At 45.5% G+C, this 24,001-nt stretch overlaps 1 protein-coding gene across 1 annotated transcript in view; it reads left to right on the plus strand.

Moving 5' to 3' along the window:
• Nucleotides 1-24,001, plus strand: part of tmie (transmembrane inner ear) — a 120,460-nt gene that overhangs the window by 41,155 nt on the left and 55,304 nt on the right. The window contains exon 2 of the mRNA XM_078216996.1: nt 10,526-10,640. Within this exon, the coding sequence (XP_078073122.1) occupies nt 10,526-10,640 (115 nt within the window). The remainder of the gene's footprint in view (nt 1-10,525; nt 10,641-24,001) is intronic.

Here is a 24,001-nt window from a genome sequence, read left to right on the forward strand (position 1 = left end):
ACCATTATTTTGTAAATTGAGTTTGTGTCTTTATATGCCCTGTTTGTGAACAGAACTCCCACTTACCTGACGAAGGAGCAGCAAGCGCTCTGAAAGCTAGTGGATTTTGCTACCAAATAAACTTGTTGGACTTTAACCTGATGTTGTGAGACTTCTTACTGTACATGGGAATTGCCAGGAAGTTTGGAATTCCGATGGGCAATCATCCTGCATCTGGAACCCTCTGAAACTCTGAGTTAAAACTGGTGACTTGGGATTGTTCTAACTTACTTCGCAGAATAGTTACCCAGGAGAAGTTAGAAGGATGAAACAATTTTTAATTCCTGGATAACTATGCCACTAATCATGCCCTTACTCCTGCATTGGATCCCCCTCCACCCCCCACCCCCATAACCTGCTCATGACCACCTGACTACCCTTCCCGACTCAACAACTCACCCATACCCCCAAACCACCCTTGCCACCCTGATATGCCCCAACTGTCCTCTCAACCTTCCCAACTGCCTAACATCCCTGATCCCCTGATCTGACTACCTCAAGCCTCTGACTTACCCTAACCCAACACGTACTTACCTGCCACCCTGTTCTCTCACCCACTTACCTTACACTCTTACCATCTCTCTGTAGCTTGTCAAAGTAGCTTTGGGACATTTAAACTGACTGGAATATGCCATCTGGTGCCATAAAAAGGGGGCATAGCTTGAACTCCCCCAACACTCCTGCACTCTGAAGGGAGGATTCCTAGAACAGGTACAATCCACTTTTCTGTGGAGGTCTAGGTGAGAATTGTGGAGCCAGGTAAGTAAATAAGAGCAGTGTGGTAATCCAAAGGTAATAAGCCAGAGTGGTAACCCACTCTGTCCTGACTCAAAAGTAAATCTGCAAATAGTCTCTTAAAAACAAACCTGCCAATGTTTCCTCTAGCTTTGAATCCAGCTCCTGGCATATTCAGACTAGCAGGGAAGCTATTACTGCTCCTCTGTTTAGGCCACCCATCAAAATGTCAGAAAGTCTATCTCCTGTCCTTGACGTTCAATGGCATTCCCATCATCAAATCCCCCATCCACAGCCTGGAATCGCCCTTGATCAAAATTTTAAATAGACTAGCCACCTAACTACCTGGTCACAATATTGTGATGCAGGTTAGGAACTCCAAAGTGTTTTATGAAGCCCGTCTGAATCATAAGTTTTGCATCTTGAATTTGGCTAGGATAAGTATGAGATGCTTCACTTCAGGTATGACTCAAGTGACCTACTCGGGAGCTTTTATTAAACAAAGTTTATTTATGAATATAGTTAACAAGTATAGGAAGAAAATTAGCAAGAACTTTTGTCAATTACAAACAAGAAAAAAACAATCATGATAACGTATAACCCTTGACAAGGATCTCTACAATGTTCCAATCAAACCAACCCCATAGAGAAAACATCCTTTCGCAGGTTTAACACAGCATAAGTGAAGGCTCACGTAATACTGGGATGAGGCCATTAGTTGAATTTTGCAGTCATATGCTCTTGAAACTCAGAACAGTTTGAAGACAAGACAGCTTCCCAAAACCACAGAGACTCTGGTCCAGCCCCCAACAACAGCAGGTTTTCACCCTGCAGGAAAAGAAGGTCTTATTTTCAGCGAGCGAACCAAAAAAAATTTCAAAACAACAGGGAGAGTGGAAAAACATGTCTTTTTAGCTTACTGTCCCTTCTAAAGCTAAAACTCAAATCTGCAGCTCTAAACTGAAAATGAAAAAAAACTTCAAAAAAACTCTTCCTAACAATGTAAGATTGTTAAACTAATCCCAGAGTAAACACAAACAATCCCATTTAAACCACTTAAGTAGCAATAAAAAGGACTCACCGTAGTCAGCCCAGCGGCACGGTAGAACAGTGGTTAGCACTGCTGCTTCACAGCTCCAGGGACCTGGGTTCAATTCCCGGCTTGGGTCACTGTCTGTGTGGGGTTTGCACATTCTCCTCGTGTCTGTGTGGGTTTCCTCCGGGTGCTCCGGTTTCCTCCCACAGTCCAAAGATGTGTGGGTTAGGCTGATTGGCCATGCTAAAATTGCCCTTGGTGTCCTGGGATGCGTAGGTTAGAGGGATTAGTGGGTAAATATGTAGGGATATGGGGGTAGGGCCTGGGTGGGATTGTGGTCGGTGCAGACTCGATGGGCCAAATTGCCTCTTTCTGTGCTGTAGGGTTTCTAAGATTCGAAGAACAACATCACTGAAGCTGTGAGCAACAGAAATAATGTTTTTTAAAAAAACTTTCTTAATGGTACACTAACATCACAACATGCAAAGGTCAGAGACTTGCAAGTAACTCATGCCCTGACTCCCTGCCTTCTATCACCTACAAGGCACAAGTCAGGAGTATGATGGAATATTCTCCACTTCCCTGAATGAGTGCAGCTCCAACAACAGAATATAACAACAATACAAGAAAAGCTCAATATCCTTCAGGACAAACAGCTCTCTCAATTAACAACCAATTGATATTCTTAAACAGCACTACCACCAATGCACAGGAGCAGCCATGTGTACTATCAACAAGTTGCCCTGCGGTAACTCGGCAAGCCTCCCTTGACACCATCTTCCAAACTCACAACCTCTCCCGGCTGGAAGGGCAAGGGCAGCCAAAATATGGTAACACCAGCACGTTCAAGATCCACTCCAAGTCACTCATCACCTTGACTTGGAAATACATTACTAGGTCAAAATCCTACAAAGCCCTTCCTGACAGAAGCGGCCCACCACCAGCGTCATCTTAAGGGAAAATAGGGATGGGCAAGAAATGTTGGTCTCACTCGGGATGTCAAAGTCTCATGAATGAATTTAGAAAAAAATCAGGCTATGATAACAACATTGGAACCTGATCAGCAAATTTAAAGAGAGTTCTGGCAGCTTGGGGGCAGGTATCCTGGCTGCTTGCAATCTGAAATTATAGTTGTTCAGATTAGGGCAGGGAATGAGTGAGAAAATCACACTGCTTCTCTTCAATTGCCCCCTGACCCTCCCTTTAGGGAGTTAAATTCAGAGGCTTGGAGCCCACAAATTATAAACTCTTGACTTACTTTATCCATTCTCTGAGATGGGAAATTTCCTCGGAGTTGCTCCTGCCATAGTGAAACCGCAGCAGGTCTGAGGAAGTTCCTGACCTTAGCCTTTTCAACCTTTAGTTTTATTGAGCATTGTGAGCTTTGATTTTCTTCCAGGCTGAGACTGCAGCAACTTACAACTTCTTTGGAAACTGTTTCCACTCAAAACTTCCACCAGCTCAAACTAGGTGCATGGGAACACCAACCATCAATGCCAAGTTTCCGTCCCAGCCACAAACCATCTCAACTGGTTCATATGCCTTCATTGACACTGGGTCAAAATCGCTACCTAACAACATTATGGGCCCGATTTTACCAATCGGAGCCTAAGGGCAGGATCTGAGCGCAATTCGGATCCGAGCCCAGAATCATCTTTCCAGTGCGCCCATACGGTTTTGCCGGCTCCGGTCCGATTCACGCTGTGGGCGGGACTTAGCGCTGCCGGACCGATCGGAGCTCTGAACTGCGCATGCGCAGTTCGAAATAAATCTGAAGCAGCGTGCCCGGGCGGGAGAAAAAAGCAGAGAGAGCGGCTCTCTGACACAGACCATCTGGGGGGGAGGGGGAGGTGAGGAGGAGAGGGGTTGTGACGTATCATTCTCTGGGGTGGGGTGGGAGGAGAGGGGGTGTGACCGATCATCCCCTGGAGGGGGGTGGTGTGGGAGGAGAGGGGGTGTGACCGATCATCCCCGGGGGGGGGGGAGGAGAGGGGGTGTGACCAATCATCCCCTGGGGGTGGGGGGGTGGGAGGAGAGGGGGTGTGACTGATCATCCCCGGGGGGGGGGTGACCGATCATCCCATAGAACCATAGAAAATTACAGCTCGGAAACAGGCCTTTTGGCCCTTCTTGTCTGTGCCGAACCATTTTATGCCTAGTCCCACTTGACCTTCCACTGCCACTCTGCGGCCGATCCCTCCTCCCCACCAGGGGAACGAATCCTTCCTCTCTGGAGTGGCCGCATACTTCAAACACCACGACTGTCATTATTCACCTCAGCGGAACCCCCTGCCCCCTCCCTCCCCACCGATCGGTCGCAGAGTGGCAGCGCCCCCCCCACCCCAGAAGATGATACGTCACACCCCCCCCCCCCCCGCCGCCCCCCCCCCCGACCCCGGGGATGATCGGTCACACCCCCTCTCTTCCCAGCCCCCCCTCCCCCCCAGGGGATGATCGGTCACACCCCTCCCCCGCCCCAGAGGATGATACGTCACACCTGCTCTCCTCCTCCCCCCCACCACCGCCCCCCCCCCCCCCCGCCCCCCCAGAGGATGACCTGGGTCAGAGAGCCATTGCAGTCTCTGACCCCGCTCTTCGGAGGCTGCAGCGGCGACTTCGGATTTTTATTCGGCAGGTCGATTAGAGCGCGGATCTGCATTGGACCAGAAGACGGTAAAGTGGGATTTGGTGGTAGAGTTGGATGTGTGGTTCATTAAGTCAATTTAAATGGATGCAAATGCATTTAAATTGTCGGGCCGCCCGGTTCGGGCACGGGCCGGACCCGCGCCTGAATCGGGTGTTGGTAAAGCTGCAATCTGCTCGGAATCGGGTGCAGATCGCGGTATAGGCCCAACACCCAACTTTACCGCGTTTCGGGCGCAAAGTTTTGATAAAATCGGGCCCTATGGGTGTAGCTTCACCACAGGCTTGGGCAAGTAACATTCGCACCACATCTCCAACAAGAGAGAATCTAACCATCACCTCCTGACATTCAATGACATTACCATTGCTGAATCCCCCACTGTCCACAACCTTACAGTTACCATTGACCAGAAACTGAACTGCATTGAATTAGCCATACAAAAACTATGGCTACTAGAGCATGTCAGAGGTAAGGAATCCTGTGGTGAATAATTCACCTCCTGACTACCAAAGCCTGTCGACCATCTACAAGGCACAAGTCAGGAGTGTGATGGAATACTCTCCGCTTACCTGGATCAGCACAGCTCCAACAACACTCAAGAAGCTTGACACCATCCAGGACAAAGCAGCCCGTTTGAGTGGCGCCACATCTACAAACATCGGCTCCTTGCATCGCTGTTGCACAGTGACAGTAGTGTGTACCATTTACAAGATGCACTGCAGGCACTTACCAAGCCTCCAGAGCACCATAACGCCTACCATCCAGAAGGACAAGGTTAGCGGACACATGAGAACACTGCCATCTGGAAGTTCCCCCTAGCCACTCACCATCCTGATTTGGGATAGAGGGAAAGTTGGCCGATTGGATAGGTAACTGGCTATCTGATCGAAGACAGAGGGTGGTGGTGGATGGAAAATTTTCGGACTGGAGGCAGGTTGCTAGCGGAGTGTCACAGGGATCAATGCTTGGTCCTCTGCTATTTGTGATTTTTATTAATGACTTAGAGGAGGGGGTTGAAGGGTGGATCAGTAAATTTGCTGATGACACCAAGATTAGTGGAGTAGTGGATGAGGTGGAGGGCTGTTGTAGACTGCAAAGAGACATAGATAGGATGCAAAGCTGGGCTGAAAAATGGCAGATGGAGTTTAACCCTGATAAATGTGAGGTGATTCATTTTGGTAGGACTAATTTAAATGTGGATTACAGGGTCAAAGGTAGGCTTCTGAAGACTGTGGAGGAACAGAGAGATCTTGGAGTCCATATTCACAGATCTCTGAAGGTTGCCACTCAAGTGGATAGAGCTGTGAAGAAGGCCTATAGTGTGTTATAGGGGGTTGGAGTTTAAGAGCCGTGGGGTTATGCTGCAACTGTACAGGACCTTGGTGAGACCACATTTGGAATATTGTGTGCAGTTCTGGTCACCTCAGTATAAGAAGGATGTAGAAGCGCTGGAAAGAGTGCAAAGGAGATTTACCAGGATGCTGCTTGGTTTGGAGGGTAGGTCTTATGAGGAAAGGTTGAGGGAGCTAGGGCTGTTCTGTCTGGAGCAGAGGAGGCTGAGGGGAGACTTAATAGAGGTTTATAAAATGATGAAGGGGATAGATAGAGTGAACGTTCAAAGACTATTTCCTCGGGTGAATGGAGCGGTAACTAGGGGGCATAACTATAGGGTTCATGGTGGGAGATATAGGAAGGATGTCCGAGGTAGGTTCTTTACTCAGAGAGTGGTTGGGGTGTGGAATGGACTGCCTGCAGTGATAGTGGAGTCAGACACTTTAGGAACATTTAAGCGGTTATTGGATAGGCACATGGAGCACACCAGGATGATAGGGAGTGGGATAGCTTGATCTTGGTTTCAGATAAAGCTCGGCACAACATCGTGGGCCGAAGGGCCTGTTCTGTGCTGTACTGTTCTATGTTCTATGTTCCATGGAAATATATCACCGTTCTTTCACTGTCATGGGATCAAAATCCTGGAAATCCCTTCCTAACAGCACTTTGGATGTACCTACACCACAGGGACTGCAGCAGTTCAAGAAGGCAGCTCATCACCACCTAGTCAAGGGTGATTAGTGATGAGCAATAAATATTGGCCTAGCCAGTGACTCCCACATCCTATAAATGAATAAAACAAAACACAGGCTACAACAGTTCAGGAAGAAGACCCCACTATCACCTTCTCAAGATCACCTAGGAATGGGACAAGAAAAACTTGCCATGACACCCATGTTCCAGGTAATGATAAATGAATATATGATAAAATCTCAATAATTGAAACATCAACAGAATTAAATAGAGCAGGACAGATATGAACCCGAATGGAAATCAATTATTTAGCCTGGCTGAAATCACCATAACAATTATTTTCTTAAGTACACAGGTTCCAATTGTCATCCAACAGGGATCAACTAAAAGCATCATTTAACAATAGTCTGTGTTCTGTGATTGACAGTTCCAGTACAACTCATTTTATGTTGGTTCATGCTTAAGAAATTCAAATATTTAACAGCTATGATTCAACCTTTCAAATATTTAAATTATTGCATTCAAGGTTTGACGACCTACCAAAAATATCTAGCCCTGTGTCATAATTTACAACTGTACCAGTATCTTCAGCGAAGCACACTGATAGCAGGGAAAGCAAGAGGAAAGAGAGAGCGAGCTAGAAAACAAATGGAAGTGGAGAGACCGGAAAGAAACAAATGGAAAAACAGGAATACAGGGCAAAGTAGTATTAGACAAAGGGAGAATAACGAGTAGAGGGAAAAATCAAGTGAGACAGATAGTCAAAGGGGAGCAAATAAAGAGAGACAAAAACAACATGTGTGTGTGCCAGTGTGTCCAGAAGCATGGATTCATAACTGTTCCAAGTCAGTGGTTTATGAGTGCAAGGCCCTTCAGCAACACCACATACATGGTAAGAATTGTGGTTCAGAAGTCAGTGTAGAAAGGTCTGTATGTTATGTTTGAATTAGTACTCAAGAGAGGGAGCCGGTTGGTTCAGTTGATTTGGTGGCTGGTTCATAATGCCCAACTCTGCCAAAGACGTGTGTTCAATTTCTGTACCAGCTGAGGTTATTCATGAAGGCTTACCTTCTCAACTTTGCCCCTCGCCCAGGGTGTGGTGATTCTCAGGTTAAACACCACAGGCGAGATTTTCCAGCCTTGCTCACCCCGAAACCGAAAAATCCTGCCCGAGGTCAACGGACCTTTCCATGATCAGCCCTTCGCCTACTCCGATTCCCGTGGCTGGCGGGACAATAAAATTCACCCCCACCAGTTAGCTCTCCCCCTCAAAGGGGAGAGCAGCCTATGACTATGATGGTAGTGACTTTACTTTTTTACTCAAGATGGTGTGGTGTAGAGTGGTATTGTAATTGTTACTTCTCGTTCAGACTCATTGAAACTTTTCCATCTAATCAGTAAGGAAACTAAGAGTTATGGGGATAGGGAGGGAATGTGGAGTTGAGGGTTATCATTTTAGATCAGCCATGAACTCATTGAATGATGGGCCGACTGGACTGCTCCTGCTCCTACATCTTATGGTCTAATACTAGTACAATACAAATCACTGGCCTCTATGCCTGTACATATGCAACAACTAAGAGAAACTCCATTCTAGGCTTTGCAAGGCCACAGCCTTTGCTTCTCACCATCCCCTCAGCCCAACAAATCTCTTGCAAGATGCAGCACCAGTTTGATTGCAGATACTAAGCATATAAATCCAATTATCGCTCTCAAAATCTAAGCAGAAAAGATTAAGTAAGAGGAGATTTGATAGAAGTGTTCAAAACCCTGAAGGGTTTTAGAAACATAGAAACATAGAAAACTACAGCTCAAAACAGGCCCTTCGGCCCACAAGTTGTGCCAAACATATCCCTACCTTTTAGGCCTACCTATAACCCTCCATCCTATTAAGTCCCATGTACTCATCCAGGAGTCTCTTAAAAGACCCTATTCAGTTTGCCTCCACCACCACTGACGGCAGCCGATTCCACTCGCCCACCACCCTCTGTGTGAAAAACTTCCCCCTAACATCTCCCCTGTACCTACACCCCAGCATCTTAAACCTGTGTCCTCTCGTAGCAGCCATTTCCACCCTGGGAAAAAGCCTCTGAGAGTCCACCCGATCTATGCCTCAAATTTTAATAGAATAAGTAAGAAGAAACTGTTTCTACTGTCAGAAAGGTTGACCAAAGGACTCAGATTAAGGGTGTCTGCCAAAAAAAGTCCAGTGGCTTGTGAGGAAACATGTTTTTACACAATGAGGAGTTGTGAACTGGAATGAGAAGGGTGGTAGAGACAGATTCTGTTTTAACTTTCAAGGGAATTGGTTAAATAATTGAAGGGAAAATAATTACAGTGCTACAAAGAAAGAGCAGGAGAGTAGGACCAGTTGGATAGCTGTACCAAGCACAGGTACAATCAGCTGAACGGCTTCACTTCTCGGCTGTATCATTCTCTGACTCTAGAAACAGATGAAATGAACTGGAAAAACCACAGCGCATAGAGTTTAATGTGAGGGAGTGTGAGGTCATCCACCATGGAACCTGAAAAAGACCAATCAAAGTATTTTATTATCGGGGAGAGACTATGGGAGCTGTCGATGATCGAAGGGATTTGTGTGCTCATGTACATAAATCTAGTGCACCAGTACAAAAAGTAATCTTTATTGTTTCATGAGACATGGGCATCGCTGGCAAGGCCAGCATTAGTTGCCCATCCCCAATTGCCTTCAGATTGAATGGCAGTTAAGAGTCAACCACATTGCTGTGGATCATAAGAATTATAAAAATTAGGAGCAGAAGTAGGCAATTCAGCCCCTCGAGCCTGCTCCACCATTTAATATGATCATGGCTGATCTCACCTCAGCCTCATCTCCACTTTAGAAAGGAAGAATGTTTACTATTAGTCACAAGTAAGGCTTACATTAACACTGCAATGAAGTTACTGTGAAATTCCCCAGTCACCACATTCCGGCGCCTGTTCAGGTCAATGCACCTAACCGGCACGTCTTTCAAAATGTGGGAGGAAACCGGAGCACCCGGAGGAAACCCACGCAGACACGGGGAGAATGTGCAAACTCCACACAGACCCAAGCTGGGAATCTAATCTGGGTCCCTGGCGCTGTGAAGCAGCAGTGCTAACCACTGTGCCACCGTACTCCTGCCCTAAGTTAGAGGTTGAGACTGAAAAGCTCAACTCATTTAAAAGGTACCGGGACCTGCATCCATATCTGTAGCCTGGACCAGGAGCTGGAAAGTGTGATGAAAATGAGTGGCTAGTTTCCTTTTTTCTCTTTTTTGGCTGATGGGCTGAATGGCTTCTTTGAGCATGGTAACATTTCTATGATTCTATTTCATTTGGCGAGGGAAACCAGATCCAGGAGCATAATCAGTAAGACTAAGCCATTCAGGAATGAAATCTGGAAGCATTTTTCATAAAAATTGTGAGAGAAATCTAGAGCTTGACCAAACAAAAGACTGGAATTATCGAGAATGAAATCACTAAAGTTCTATGGAGAAAGAGTATCAAGGAAAATGGAATGAATTGGGTGAATGGAATTAAGATACAGATCAGCCATCATCTAATTGTATAGCAGACTATGCTCAGGGGGCTGAACAGTCTATGTTCCCAGTAAATTTAAGTTAAAATTGATTTATTAGTCACAAGTAGGCTTACATTAACACTGCAATGAAGTTACTGTGAAAACCCCCTCGTCTTCACACTCCGGCGCCTGTTCAGGTACACTGAGGGAGAATTTAGCATGGCTAATTCACCTAACCAGCACGTCTTTCGGACTATGGGAGGAAACTGGAGCACCCGGAGGAAACCCATGCAGACAGGGGAAAATGTGTAAACTCCGCACAGACAGTGAGCCAAGCTGGGAATCGAACCCGGGTCCCTAGAGCTGTGAGGCAGCAGTGCTAACCACTGTGCCTCCGTGCCGCCTGGTACTGGAATTTGCACCATATCATAGATGGTGAATGCAGTTGTAGAAGTTCTACATTAGATGATTTTACATGTTTTAAAACCTGCAAAAGGATCAGTGACATTCTTTTATTTTGCAGTCCACTACAATTCCTCCAAAGAAGCCAGACCCAGTGACATCGGAAACTGTGGTTTTCTGGGGACTGCGACTATGGCAAGTGGTCGGAGTCTTCTCCATATTCGTCTTGGCCGTGAGTAAGTCATTGTGACCAATTAGTCCTTGTTCTTATGGGTGTGCCAGAAAAATGGCCCAAGGCTAACTGTTGGGATACTAACTGAGGTGGGAGTCAATCATAGAATCCTACAGTGCAAAAGGAGATCATTCGGCCCATCAAGTCTGAACCGACCACAATCCCATCCAGGCCCTATCCCCATAACCCCATGCATTTACCCTGGCTAATCCCCCTGACACTAAGGGACAATTTAGCATGGCCAATCCACCTAACCCACACATCTTTGGACTGTGGGAGGAAAACGGAGCACCCGGAGGAAACCTACACAGACACAGGGAGAATGTGCAAACTCCACACAGACAGTGACCCAAACCGGGAATTGAACCCGGGTCCCTAGTGCTGTAAGGCAGCAGTGCTAACCATTGTGCCACCATGCCTTCCCGTTCCTTGTTCTCCAGAAAAGAAAATATGAGAGTGCTTTTGGAAGACAGTCTTCCGAGTAAGTGAAAGGGTCTATTAAAGTTGGACTATTGGATAACCCTATTAACCCAATATATTTCCTCTTTATGTGGGAAAGTATGGACTTTTATATGATGAGTGGCACAGCCATTCTTGAAGTTGGTTCTTAAGGAAGACAGTAATTATGATTCACATTCTTCCATAGATTGAGTCCCTGCTCCTGAGTCTTCCAGTACTTTGATAGTTAATTGTTTCAATGCTCCACTTGTAATTTTCAAAATCCAATGCATACTTAGAAGGTACACATGAATTTATGGCTAAATTGGTGGAGAAGAGCCAGTCAGTAGTTTTGATTTACAAGACTTTCAGAATGCATATGCTAAGTGTCTTTAAGTGAGGTCTGGAAGATTATGATGCACAGGTTAATTTGGTTGGCATTCAAAAATAGAAGAAGATAAATGTTGAAATTATTAGCTACAAGGATAAACTTGCATTAGCATTTCACCTTTCAAAACCTCAGTACATCTCACAGCACTTTATAGCCAATTGAATATTTCTTGTTGTACAACAGTTGGATGAGTCATGTCCTACAACCAGTTTCACAAGTATTGTGTTGGTTACAAAGTGCTTTCAGATGTCCTGGAGATGCTAAAGATGTTATATAAATAAAAGCATTTATTGATTAATATATTGGATCTCTAATGGTATTGTTCTATGTATGTTTCTATGTATGTTCATGGTGAGTTGCAGGATATGACTCCTTTGTTCTCTCTGCAGTTTTTGGTATGACTGACAATACCAAAGCACCACTATTGTGCAGTTTGGTGGGATTACCCTCAGTTAGTTCCACTTTTACCTTTCCAGTCATAGTCAGCCTATCTTCAGGGATGTCTTTCCTGCAGTGCTATCCCTGGAGTCCCCCAAGGATCTGTCCTTTGTTCTTCCTTTTACCCACCTATCTGTTACTTGGGGGGTGGGGGGGGGGGTTGGGGGGAGTGGAACGTTAAGTGCTGGCCCTGGTATTCACAGGTGTTACTTTCACCCAGCATGTATTTGGATAGGTTATGGCTTTACAACATATATTAATGCAATATGTGCCAGTTCCAAAATTCATTGATATTTATGGAGAGGAACCTAATGCCTCAATTTGCAAGGGTTCATTGCAAAGACATACTTAGGTTTTTTTTAAGTTAGTCATCTGGATGAAACCCTTTAGAGAAATGTCAACAAATTTGTAGCTTTAACAAAGGTAAGTGAAAACATCAGGGATGTGGTGGTGCAGTGGGCTTGATTTTCCAATCAGGGTCGGGAAACCCACACCCAGATAATTTCCAGGTCCCGATACTACACCAAGGATAGGATTTTCCAGCCCCGCCCACCAATGGGATTGTCCGCTCATGCAGAAAGTCAATGGAATTTTGGCTGGTCAGCTGAATGTCCCGCGGTGGGTTCCAACACAATGAGGCAGGCGAATCTTAAATCTGGCAAATCTGCATCATTCATAGGCCCAACTTTCAAATGTCAGTGGATTAATTGGATTGGAGGTGAGCTTGTCAGCTTGGCTCCGGGATCTGTGAGGAGGCAGGAGAGGACTTGCACAAGGGAAAAGGCAGGACTGGAAAGTGATTCTCTTGGAGAGTATAGGGGGTGTGGGAGTAGAGTTAAGAGAGAAATCAGGAGGGCAAAAAGGGGACACAAAATTGTTTTGGCAGATAAGGCAAAGGAGAATCCAAAGAGCTTCTACAAATACATAAAGGGCAAAAGAGTAACAAGGGAGAGAGTAGTGCCTCTTAAGGATCAACAAGGTAATCTATGTGCAGATCCACAAGAGATGGGTGAGATCCTAAATGAATATTTCTCATCAGTACTTACTGTTGAGAAAAGCATGGATGTTAGGGAACTTGTGGAATTAAATATTGATGTCTTGAGGAGTGTACATATTACAGAGAAGGAGGTGCTGGAAGTCTTAAAGCGCATCCAGGTAGATAAATCTGCGGGACCTGATGAGGTATATCCCAGGACATTTTGGGAGGCTAGGGAGGAAATTGCGGGTCCCCTAGCCGAGATATTTGAATCATCGATAGTCACGGGTGAGGTGCCTGAAGATTGGAGAGTGGCAAATGTTGTGCTTTTGTTTAAAAATGGCTGCAGGGAAAAGCCTGGGAACTATAGGCCAGTTAGCCTCACATCTGTGGTGGGTAAATTGTTGGAAGGTATTTTGAGAGACAGGATCTACAGGCATTTAGAGATGCAAGGACTGATTAGGGACAGTCAGCATGGCTTTGTTAGTGGAAAATCATGTCTCACAAATTTAATCGAGTTTTTTGAAGGGCTAACTAAGAAGGTAGATAAGGGCAGTGCAGTTGATGTTGGCTACATGGACTTTAGCAAGGCCTTTGACAAGGTACCGCATGGTAGGTTGTTGCATGAAGTTAAATCTCGCGGGATCCAGGGTGAGGTATCTAAATGGATACAAAATTGGCTTCTTGACAGAATAAGAAGTCTCACAACACCAGGTTAAAGTCCAACAGGTTTATTTGGTAGCAAATACCATAAGCTTCTTGACAGAAGCCAGAGGGTGGATTTAGAGAGTTGCTTTTCAAACTGGAGGCCTGTGACCAATGGTGTACCTCAGGGATCAGCACTGGGCCCAATGTTATTTGTCATTCATATTAATGATTTGGATGAGAATATAGGGGGCATGGTTAGTAAGTTTGCAGATGACAGCAAGATTGGTGGCATGGTGGACAGTGAGGAAGGTAATCTCCAATCGCAGTGGGATCTTGATCAATTGGGCCAGTAGGCTGACGAATGGCAGATGGAGTTCAATTTAGACAAATACGAGGTAATGCATTTTGGTAGATTGAACCAGGGCAGGACTTACTCAGTTAATGGTAGGGCACTGGGGAGAGTTACAGAACAAAGAGATCTAGGGGTACATGTTCATAGCTCCTTGAAAGTGGAGTCACAGGTGGACAGAATGGTGAAGAAGGCATTCGGCATGCTTGGTTTCATCGGTCAGAACATTGAATACAGGAGTTGGGACGTCTTGTTGAAATTGTACAAGACATTTGGAAAGGCCACACTTGGAATACTGTGTGCAATTCTGGTCACCCTATTATAGAAAGGATTTTATTGAACTAGAAAGAATGCAGAAAAGATTTACTAGGATGCTACCGGGACTTGATGGTTTGAGTTATAAGGAGAGGCTGAATAGACTGGGACTTTTTTCTCTGGAGCGTAGGAGGCTGTGGGGTGATCTTCTAGAGGTCTATAAAATAATGAGGGGCATAGACAAGTCAATATCTTTTCCCAAAGGTAGGGGAGTCTAAAACTAGAGTGCATAGGTTTAAGGTGAGAGGGGAGAGATACAAAAGGGTCCAGAGGGGCAATTCTTTCACACAGAGGGTGGTGAGTGTCTGGAACAAGCTGCCAGAGGTAGTAGTGGAGGCGGGTACAATTTTATCTGTTAAAAAGCATTTAGATAGTTACATGAGTACGATGGGTACAGAGGGATATGGGCCAAATGTGGGCAATTGGGATTAGCTTAGGGGTTTTTAAAAAAAATAAGGGCAGCATGGACAAGTTGGGCCGAAGGACCTGTTTCCATGCTGTAAACCTCTATGACTCTATGACTCTATGACCAGAACCTCAGCACTCCGAGAATTCACCAAATGGCCAGACAAACAGTACTGAGCCCAATCCTGCAGCGACTTCAGGAGGTTTTAATTTTCACAGAGAGTCTTTGACCTCTCGAGCAAATTGTTGGCTTGTGCCTAGGCTGTTTAGTTTTGATGATTTCCCATTTCAAAATCACTTCCAGACCTCCACAGGCCCCTTCACTATCTCCTCAAGGAGCTTAATGGACTATTAATGGGAGGTGAGCATGTTGCAGGTCCCTCTGCCCTTCTGCTTTCCTTTTGAAAATTACGTTGTGCTCCGCAGGCATTGGGATCCGGTGACAACTGACAGAAATGCAATTCTTAATGCATGTCAACATCCGTGCTCACCCCTCCAGCAATTGAAGATTTAACCCAATGTTAGTGAATCCAAAAAAGTTACACAAGCAGCTTGAATACACAAGTTGTGATCCTGTCATTTCAAATTGAATCCAATTTTTTAAAAGATGGAAATTAAGAAGGTGGTGTCAGGAGAAGTGGCCACAGGCAGTCAGATTGCTGTATAAACCCGATTGGTTCATTAATGACCTTCCATGAAGGAAACCTGCTGGCTTTACACACTCTGTTCTTTATGGCCAATCTGTTGTTGCAAAAATGGTGAAGGCGCCCAGAAATCGCAAGTCCCGCCTCCGAACACAGCATCTACCATTCTTGTGGAGGCAGGAGTGGGGCAACTTGTGTTTCACATGTGTCAGGCATGTTTCATGGAGGCAACTGCCCATATAAATCAGCAACTGCCTCCACTCATTGGATTTTGCTCTCACTCCAAAGATGTGCGGATTAGGTTGATTGGCCATGCTAAATTGCCGCTTAGTGTCAAGGGGTTAACAGGGTAAATAAGTGGGGTTATGGGGATAGGGCCTGGGTGGGATTGTGATCAGTGCAGACTCAATGGGCCAAATGGCCTCTTTCTGCTCTGCAGAGATTCTATGATTCTAGATGTCTAAAATATGATACAGACGCATTGAGTAGAGCTGATAGGAACAGGTCTGAGCTTTGTGCATTCCTTTGGATAGTCAGGACATCCCTTTGGAGAGGTGCAGATACCCCTGTGGAATTGGCTTTAAACTTATCTTAACTGTCTCAGAATTGGTAAAAACGCAATTCAAACTGTTTGGCTTTAATCCAAGCATGTAGGAGAGTAGGTCTGCTGGTTCACAGGGCAGTTTTTTTTGCCCCTACTAACCCGCGCACTGCGGTGCCTGGAATAACTTTGTGCTTGAGAAGCCTAATTGACCCTTAAGTACTTAGCTAACTATGGCAGGCAAGCTGACAATTTTCAAATTTGGCACCCCGCCCAACCCTTCATGCTATGGAGGTAAACTTGGGGGCGGATGTGAAGGTGAGCAGTCGGCACCTAACCTCTTTTACATGTCCCCTTTGCAGAAAACACTCCCACTAGAGGCACATAAAATTCAGCCCTATTACCATATATTGGCCTGGATAGAAATCTAGTTGCCACAATTTTGCCCATTCCTCTACTTTATCAGTAAGTCTGTAATTTTACACTTCCATCTAGTATTCTTATAATGCTGCCCATCTTCATGCCATTGGCAAATTTAGATAGGTGGCGTAAGTCATTAATAAACTCAATCAGAGAATCATACAGTGCAGAAGGAGACCATTCAGTCCATCGAGTCTGCACTGACCACAATCCTACCCAGGCCCTATCCCCATAACTCCATGCATTTACGCTAGCTAATCCCCCTGGCACTAAGGGGTAATTTAGCATGGCCAATCCACCTAAACTGCACACCTTTGGACAATGATCAGTTAGGATCCCAACAGATTATTGCGGAACGCAACTCGTCACATTCTGCCAATTATCCCTACTCTATCTCTCACTTCTCAGAGGATTTCTTAACCAGATCAATAATTTGCTTTCAATTCAATGAGTTTCAACTTCTCCTACTGTCTTGTATGAGGGACTTTACCGCATGCCTTCAGGAAGCCTGTAAAAATACATAGACATTCCCTGTCCACTCCTTCAGTCACCTCTTCAAAATATTCAATCAGATTCATCAGACCTTTCACAGATCCACGCTGGCTCTGCAATCAGCTATGTTTTTAGTCACGCCATCTTTAATTAGAGATTCCAGAAATGTCCTGACAACAGATGTGAGGCTAACAGGTCTCTGTATTCCACTGGCTTTCCTCTGTCATCTTTCTGAAACAGTGGAGTGACATGCACAAATTCCCAACAGCCTCCGAGTCAAGAGAACTTTGGAAGATTATACTAAGGGCATGTGCAATCTTCCTATCTGCTTCCTTTCAAATCCTGAGAGGGAACCTACTTTGGGATTTGTCACTCTTTCGTGGCATTCTTTGCTTTATTGCTGTTATTTTGTTTACTTTAATTTGAGTGAGTTCCTGTACCTGATTCAATATTAGTTTGTTGGCATTTCTGGCAAGCTAACCACTTCTTCTACAGTAAATGCTGCTGCGAGTTACTCAGCCTGTCTGTCCTTTCCTGGTGATCCTCTTTTTCCGAATATAACTGTAAAGTAAGTGTTGATCTCCAAATCCCTTGCCAGTTTCTTTTCAGACTTGCTTTTTGTAGTTCTTGCTATCTATTTTGTCACCCTTTGCATTGAGCTGGTGAATGGATAAGAAACGGAGAGCAGACCTTTTGCTTTTCGTGAATGATTTCATTTAGTTCCATGTTGGGGTTTATTTTAGTGGGTAGAGCTCTTACCCATAGAGTTATAAAATGGTTGTGTTAAATTTATTTTTGAACACCTTCCACGGATCTTATCTGATTCTTAGTAGCTGCTTCATGTTTCTTCCCTTCACACACCATCGATCATATTACGCTCACTATTAGCTAAATATTCATGCGCCATAACTAAAGCTAGCTCATTTGAGCCAGAATATGAATTGAAGTTCATTCTTTCGCTTTCTTTCCATTTATTTTCCCTGACTAGTTAAGATTCCACACTGATGCAGACCAAACCTGCAACCTGTGGAATATTGTTTTCCCTCCGGCCCTGTTTCTAATGTAAAGCATTTGATTATGCAAGCAGAACAAATTCACAATGACGCGGCACCATTAGAGACAAGGTCTGAGTTAGCTGATGGATTGTTTTTTTGGTGTACGATGGGCCCTGTGCATGATTACATTGCAGCCTTGCGTACAACAGCACCAGAGCAACTGCACTCCGGGGAATTATTGAAGGAGCTTGTAAACTCTCGGATTAATTCCTGATGGAGGCCATTTCTATTTTAACACCTGGACTGCCAAGTTAATGTGCACAGCTATGTTCTCCATAACTTCACATTGTGACATTAGCGCAGTGGAATGAGGTTATAGTGTGGTGCAGACAAGTTCATCAAATCCAAGGGCATGATGTGTGCTTCATCAGAAATGGCTTCTGCAGTATTTCCCCTGTCTGGAGAGTTTAACGGGAAAGTGTAGAGGGAGATTTAGTCTATCTAACTCATGCTGCTCCTGAGTGTTTAATAGGCTAGTGTAAACGGGTATTATTCTGTCCTTGTTCCCTGCTCCATGGGAAGTGTATAGAACATAGAACATAGAACAGTACAGCACAGAACAGGCCCTTCGGCCCACGATGTTGTGCTGAGCTTTATCTGAAACCAAGATCAAGCTATCCCACTCCCTATCATCCTGGTGTGCTCCATGTGCCTATCCAATAACCGCTTAAATGTTCCTAAAGTGTCTGACTCCACTATCACTGCAGGCAGTCCATTCCACATCCCAACCACTCTCTGCGTAAAGAACCTACCTCTGATATCCTTCCTATATCTCCCAGCATGAACCCTATAGTTACGCCCCCTGCTAATAGCTCCATCCACCCGAGGAAATAGTCTTTGAACGTTCACTCTATCTATCCCCTTCATCATTTTATAAACCTCTTTTAAGTCTCCCCTCAGCCTCCTCCGCTCCAGAGAGAACAGCCCTAGCTCCCTCAACCTTTCCTCATAAGACCTACCCTCCAGGCAACATCCTGGTAAATCTCCTCTGCACTCTCTCCAATGCTTCCACATCCTTCTTATAGTCAGGTGACCAGAACTGCACACAATATTCCAAATGTGGTCTCACCAAGGTCCTGTACAGTTGCAGCATAACCCCACGGCTCTTAAACTCCAACCCCCTTGTATGGGGCACATCTTTTTCCGATCGGGGCCATTGTGATCTTTTTCCGATCGGGGCCATTGTGATCTTTTCCGATCGGGGCCATTGTGATCTCCTGGACTCGTTTCGATCGCCTCAGGGGGTCGGAGAGGAATTTCCCAGATTTTTTTTTCCCCATATTGGCCCTGGGGTTTTTCACTCTGGGTTTTCGCCTCTCCCTGGAGATCACATGGTCTGGAATGGGGGGGTGGGGGTAAGTTAATAGGTTGTAATGAACAAAGCATCGTAGCTGTGAGGGACAGCTCGGTGGATAGGATATTGGTATGTAGATAGGCTGGAAAATTGGGCGGGGATCCTGGATTCAGGATTCAATCCTGGACCGGGGAGCGGCGCGGGCTTGGAGGGCCGAAGGGCCTGTTCCTGTGCTGTATTGTTCTTTGTTCTTTGTTCTTTGTTCTTTCTGCATCAAGCCCATTCTCGACCTGACCTGGCGTTTTTGATGGGGGAGCGTATCACAAACTTGAACTAATGGAAGGCCCCTGGTCCTCCATTACCCATTTATTGGATCTTTTGTTGGAATAGAATTTCATTATTTCTCTAAAAGTGAAGGGCAGCACGGTGGCACAGTGGTTAGCACTGTGCCTCACAGTGCCCGGGACCTAGGTTTGATTCTGTCCTCAGGTGACTGTCTATGTGGAGTTTGTACATTCTCCCCATGTCTGCTTGGGTTTCCTCCGGGTGCTCCGGTTTCCCCCCCACACTCCAAAGATGTGCGGATTAGGTTGATTGCTAAACTGACCCTAATGTCAGGGGGATTAGCAGGGTAAATATTTGGGGTTACAGGGATTGGGCCTGGGTGGGATTGTTGTCAGTGCAGGCTTCATGGGGCGAATGGTCTCCTTCTGCACTGTAGGGATTCTATGGATTCTTTGAAGCTTTTGTAGAAAGTCAGCAGACTGTCATTCTGCTCCACAGATCCGCCATTGAGCTAGCTGACCCCATCGGAGAATTGCTTCAGAAAAAAATCTCCGGGCTCTCTCCAAGATTGGGTTAGAGGGTGGGGTGAGTGCCCAAGACCCTCATAGAAACAGAAATATAGAAGATAGGAGCAGGAAGAGGCCACTCAGCCCTTCGAGCCTGCTCCGCCATTCTTTACGATCATGGCTGATTGTCCAACTCAATAGCCTAATCCTGCTTTTTCCCCATAACCTTTGATCCCATTCACCCCAAGTGCTATATCCAGCTCACTCTTGATTACATTCAATGTTTAGCATCAACTATTTCCTGTGGTAATGAATTCCACAGGCTCACCACTCTTTGGGTGAAGAATTGTCTCCTCAGCTCCGTCCTAAATGGTCTACCCTGAATCCTCAGACTATGACTCGTGGTTCTGGAGTCCCCCACCAGTGGGAATATCCTCCCTGCATCTACCCTGTCTAGCCCTGTTAGAATTTTATAAGTTTCTATGAGATCCCCCCTCACTCGTCTGAACTCCAGCGAAAACAATCCTAACCTAGTCACTCTCTCCTCATACATCAGTCCCGCCATCCCCAGAATCAGCCTGGTAAGCCTTCGCTGCACTCCCTCGAGAGCAAGAACATCCTTCCTCAGAAAAGGAGACCAAAACTGCACACAATATTCTAGGTGTGGCCTCACCAAGGCCCTTATATTTGCAACAACACATCCCTGCTCCTGTACTCGAAACCTCTCGCAATGAAGGCCAACATGCCATTTGCCTTCTTTACCGCCTGCTGCACCTGTATGCTTACCTTCAGTGGCTGGTGCACAAGGACACCCAGGTCCCGCTGCATACTCCCCCCTCCCAATTTACAGCCATTCAGCCAGACATACCTGCCTTCTTGCTTTTGCTTCCAAAGTGAATAACCTCACATTTATCCAAATTATACTGCATCTGCCATTGATTTGCCCACTCACCCAAACTGTCCAGATCATTATGAAGGATCTCTGCATCCTCGTCACAGTTCATTCTCCCAACCAACTTGTTATCATCTGCAAACTTTAAGATGTTACATTTTGTTCCTTCATCCAAATCATTAATGTACATTGTGACTAGCTGGGATCCCAGCATCGATCCCTGTGGCACCCCACTAGTTACTGTCTGCCAATTTGAAAAGCACCCATTAATTCCTACTCTTTGTTTCCTCTCTGCCAACCAGTTTTGTATCCATCTCAATACTCTTTCCCCAATCCAATGCACTTTAATCTTGCACGATAATCTCTTATGTGGGACTTTGTCAAACGCTTTCTGAAAGTCCAAACATACCACATCATACCAAATATACCCTCCTCACGTACGCCAGCCTGAGGATTAGACTCGACCTTGTCCAGATCACAGGACATTTGGATCAAACACGAACTTTTAACGCTGAATTCTGAGTCCTCGTCCCAGAAACAAGACTGATCACAGCAAGGGATCCAGGTGGTTCTATTTGCTGGCTGCCCACCTATGGTTAGTCTGGGAGTCAACACAGGGAGGGTTTAGCATTTCAGGTTGGGAACTCCCAGTGCAGTATTTCCCATGATAGAAAAATCATCAGGTTGTTTAAAAAAACATGTTTTTGTTTCTCTGATGTGACAACTTGTGCCCTGCAGCACACTTTGAGGATGTGACAGGCCGTATGTCACCCACAATTCACTGCACTAATGTAAGTTGAATATAGGAAGAAGTGTAAGCTATTCAGCCCGTTTCATCTTTCAATTCATTCAGATTGGTTTGTATATCAACACTATTTAGCAATCTTTGTTACATATCACTAATGCCAAGTGTCAGCCGTAACTGTCTGAATCAGAGAATATATGAGTTCAAGATCTACTGCAGTATCCAACGTGGTTTAATTGGGTAGGAGGGCATGGGGTGCCAAGTCTCTGATGTTCCTGACTCACTCTGATTGTGTTGGAGTGGGAAGGTCAATGTTGGCCTTCCCAATGCCAAATTGAGGCCATTGAGTATTCAGCAGGAATATCCTGGTGGGCCTGATTGCAGGATTGGGGGGGTGGGGGGGGGGGGGTGCTCAAGTTTGGGCCCCCTTTTAAGACATTTCTTCAAATCTAGCTCTTTGACCAAGGCTCTGGCTATCTTTCCTATTATTGCCTTAAGTAGCCTGGTGTCAAATTTTGCTTCATAATGTTCTTGTGAAGAGTGTGTTGCAACCTGAAGATCAGTCCCCAGACGTGAGCTCATATGGCAGGTACTTATGGTTGGTTTGGCTAGTTAAAGATTTTAGAAATGATCGGCGATGGATAAAATGGAAAAAGCCTAAAAGAAAGCATAATGATTACCAAATGAGTGGGAACCTTTCTAGTTCTCACCTTCCATGATTATCTCCCTTTTTGTTTCTGAAAATCAATGCTCAACATGTAACTGGACGTGATTGAAAGAAAAAACTCTCCCACAGTGTGCAGTTTGGGTAACTATACTTCAGGTGAGAACATAGAATCCCTGGAAACCCTGGAACATTTAGATAACAAGGACGCCGATGTCAGACTTCTATTCATAGACTGCAGCTCAGCCTTTAACACCATTATTCCTACAAAACTTATCTCCAAACTTTGTTGACTGGGGCTCGGCTCCTCCCTCTACAACTAGATCCTAGACTTCTTAACCCACAGACCGCAGTCAGTAAGGATAGGCAACAACACCTCCTCCACGATCATCCTCAATACCAGTACTCTGCAAGGCTGTGTCTTCAGCCCCTTACTCTACTCCTTATGCACCTATGGCTGTGTGGCCAAATTCCGCTCCAACTCAATTTTCAAGTTTGCTGATGACACCACCATTGTGGGCCGGATCTCAAACAACGACAAGACTGAGTACAGGAAAAAGATAGAGAATCTGATGAACTGGTGCGATGACAATAATCTCTCCCTCTATGTCAACAAAACGAAGGAGATAGTCAGTGACTTTGGGAAGCATAGTAGCGAGCATGCCCCAGTCTACATCAATGGGGACAAAGTAGAAATGGTCGAGGGCTTCAAGTTTTTAGATGTCCAGATCACCAACAACCTGTTCTGGTCCCTCCATGCTGACACTATAGCTAAGAAAGTCCACCAACGCCTCTACTTTCTCAGGAGACTAAGGAAATATGGCATGTCTTCTACAACTCTCACTAACTTCCACAGATGCACCATAGAAAGCATTCTTTTTGGTTGTATCATAGCTTGGTATGGCTCCTGCTCTGTCCAAGACCACAATAAATGACAAAGTATCGTGAATGAAGCCCAGTCCATCACTCAAACCAGCCTCCCATCCATTGACTCTGTCTGCACTTCCCGCTGCTTTGGCAAAGCAGCCACACACCCCGAACATACCTTCTTCTACCTTCTTCCGTCAGGAAAAAGATACAAAAATCTGAGGACACGTACCAACCAACTCAAAAACAGCTTTTTCCCTGCTGCCCATCAGACTTTTGAATGGACCTACCTCGCATTAAGTTGATCTTTCTCACACCCCTAGCTATGACTGTAACACTACATTCTGCACTGTCTCCTTTCCTTCTCAATGATTGGAATGCTTTGACTGTATACCGCGCAAGAAACAATACTTTTCACTGTATACTAATACATGTGACGATAATAAATCCTTGGGGAGATGAGGAGAGAGATCAGGGAAAGAGCTGAGCAGATCAGGTTAAGAGGGAAGATCAGCAAGGCCCATGAAGGATGTGCAGGACTGGTGTTTGGGGGTGTGTTGGAGAGAAGATCACAGGCCATGGTCAGTGGTCAACATGGAGCAGGGTAGGAGGAAATCGCATGGCAGTGTACAATGGTCATGATAAGGTCACTGGGGAGATGAGCAGATTTCATTGAAGTGCTGGTGGGGGCGCCGGGAGTGAGGGAGAAGAGAGTGGCAGGGGGATGGTTGTAGCGTGGGTAGTGGGCAGGGCACTCTGTGCTGAGGTGGAAGTACTCTTATCTGAAAATTGGTGTCCGATGTACATTACTGGACATGTTTTAAAGAAAAAAGCTCATCTCCCACAGTGCATAACCAGGTAACTGCACTCAAGAGAGCAAGCTGAGTGCTTGGAGTGTCAAGAACAGCCGGGGACAACCTGCAGCCTGTGGTTCATACGTGGTCAATCAGGGTTTGGGGTACGTCCGGGGTGCGTGGGGTCCTTAATTATGCTGGCTGCT

The sequence above is a fragment of the Mustelus asterias genome, chromosome 7 (genome assembly GCF_964213995.1).
Source record: "Mustelus asterias chromosome 7, sMusAst1.hap1.1, whole genome shotgun sequence".
Taxonomy (NCBI): Eukaryota; Metazoa; Chordata; class Chondrichthyes; order Carcharhiniformes; family Triakidae; genus Mustelus; species Mustelus asterias.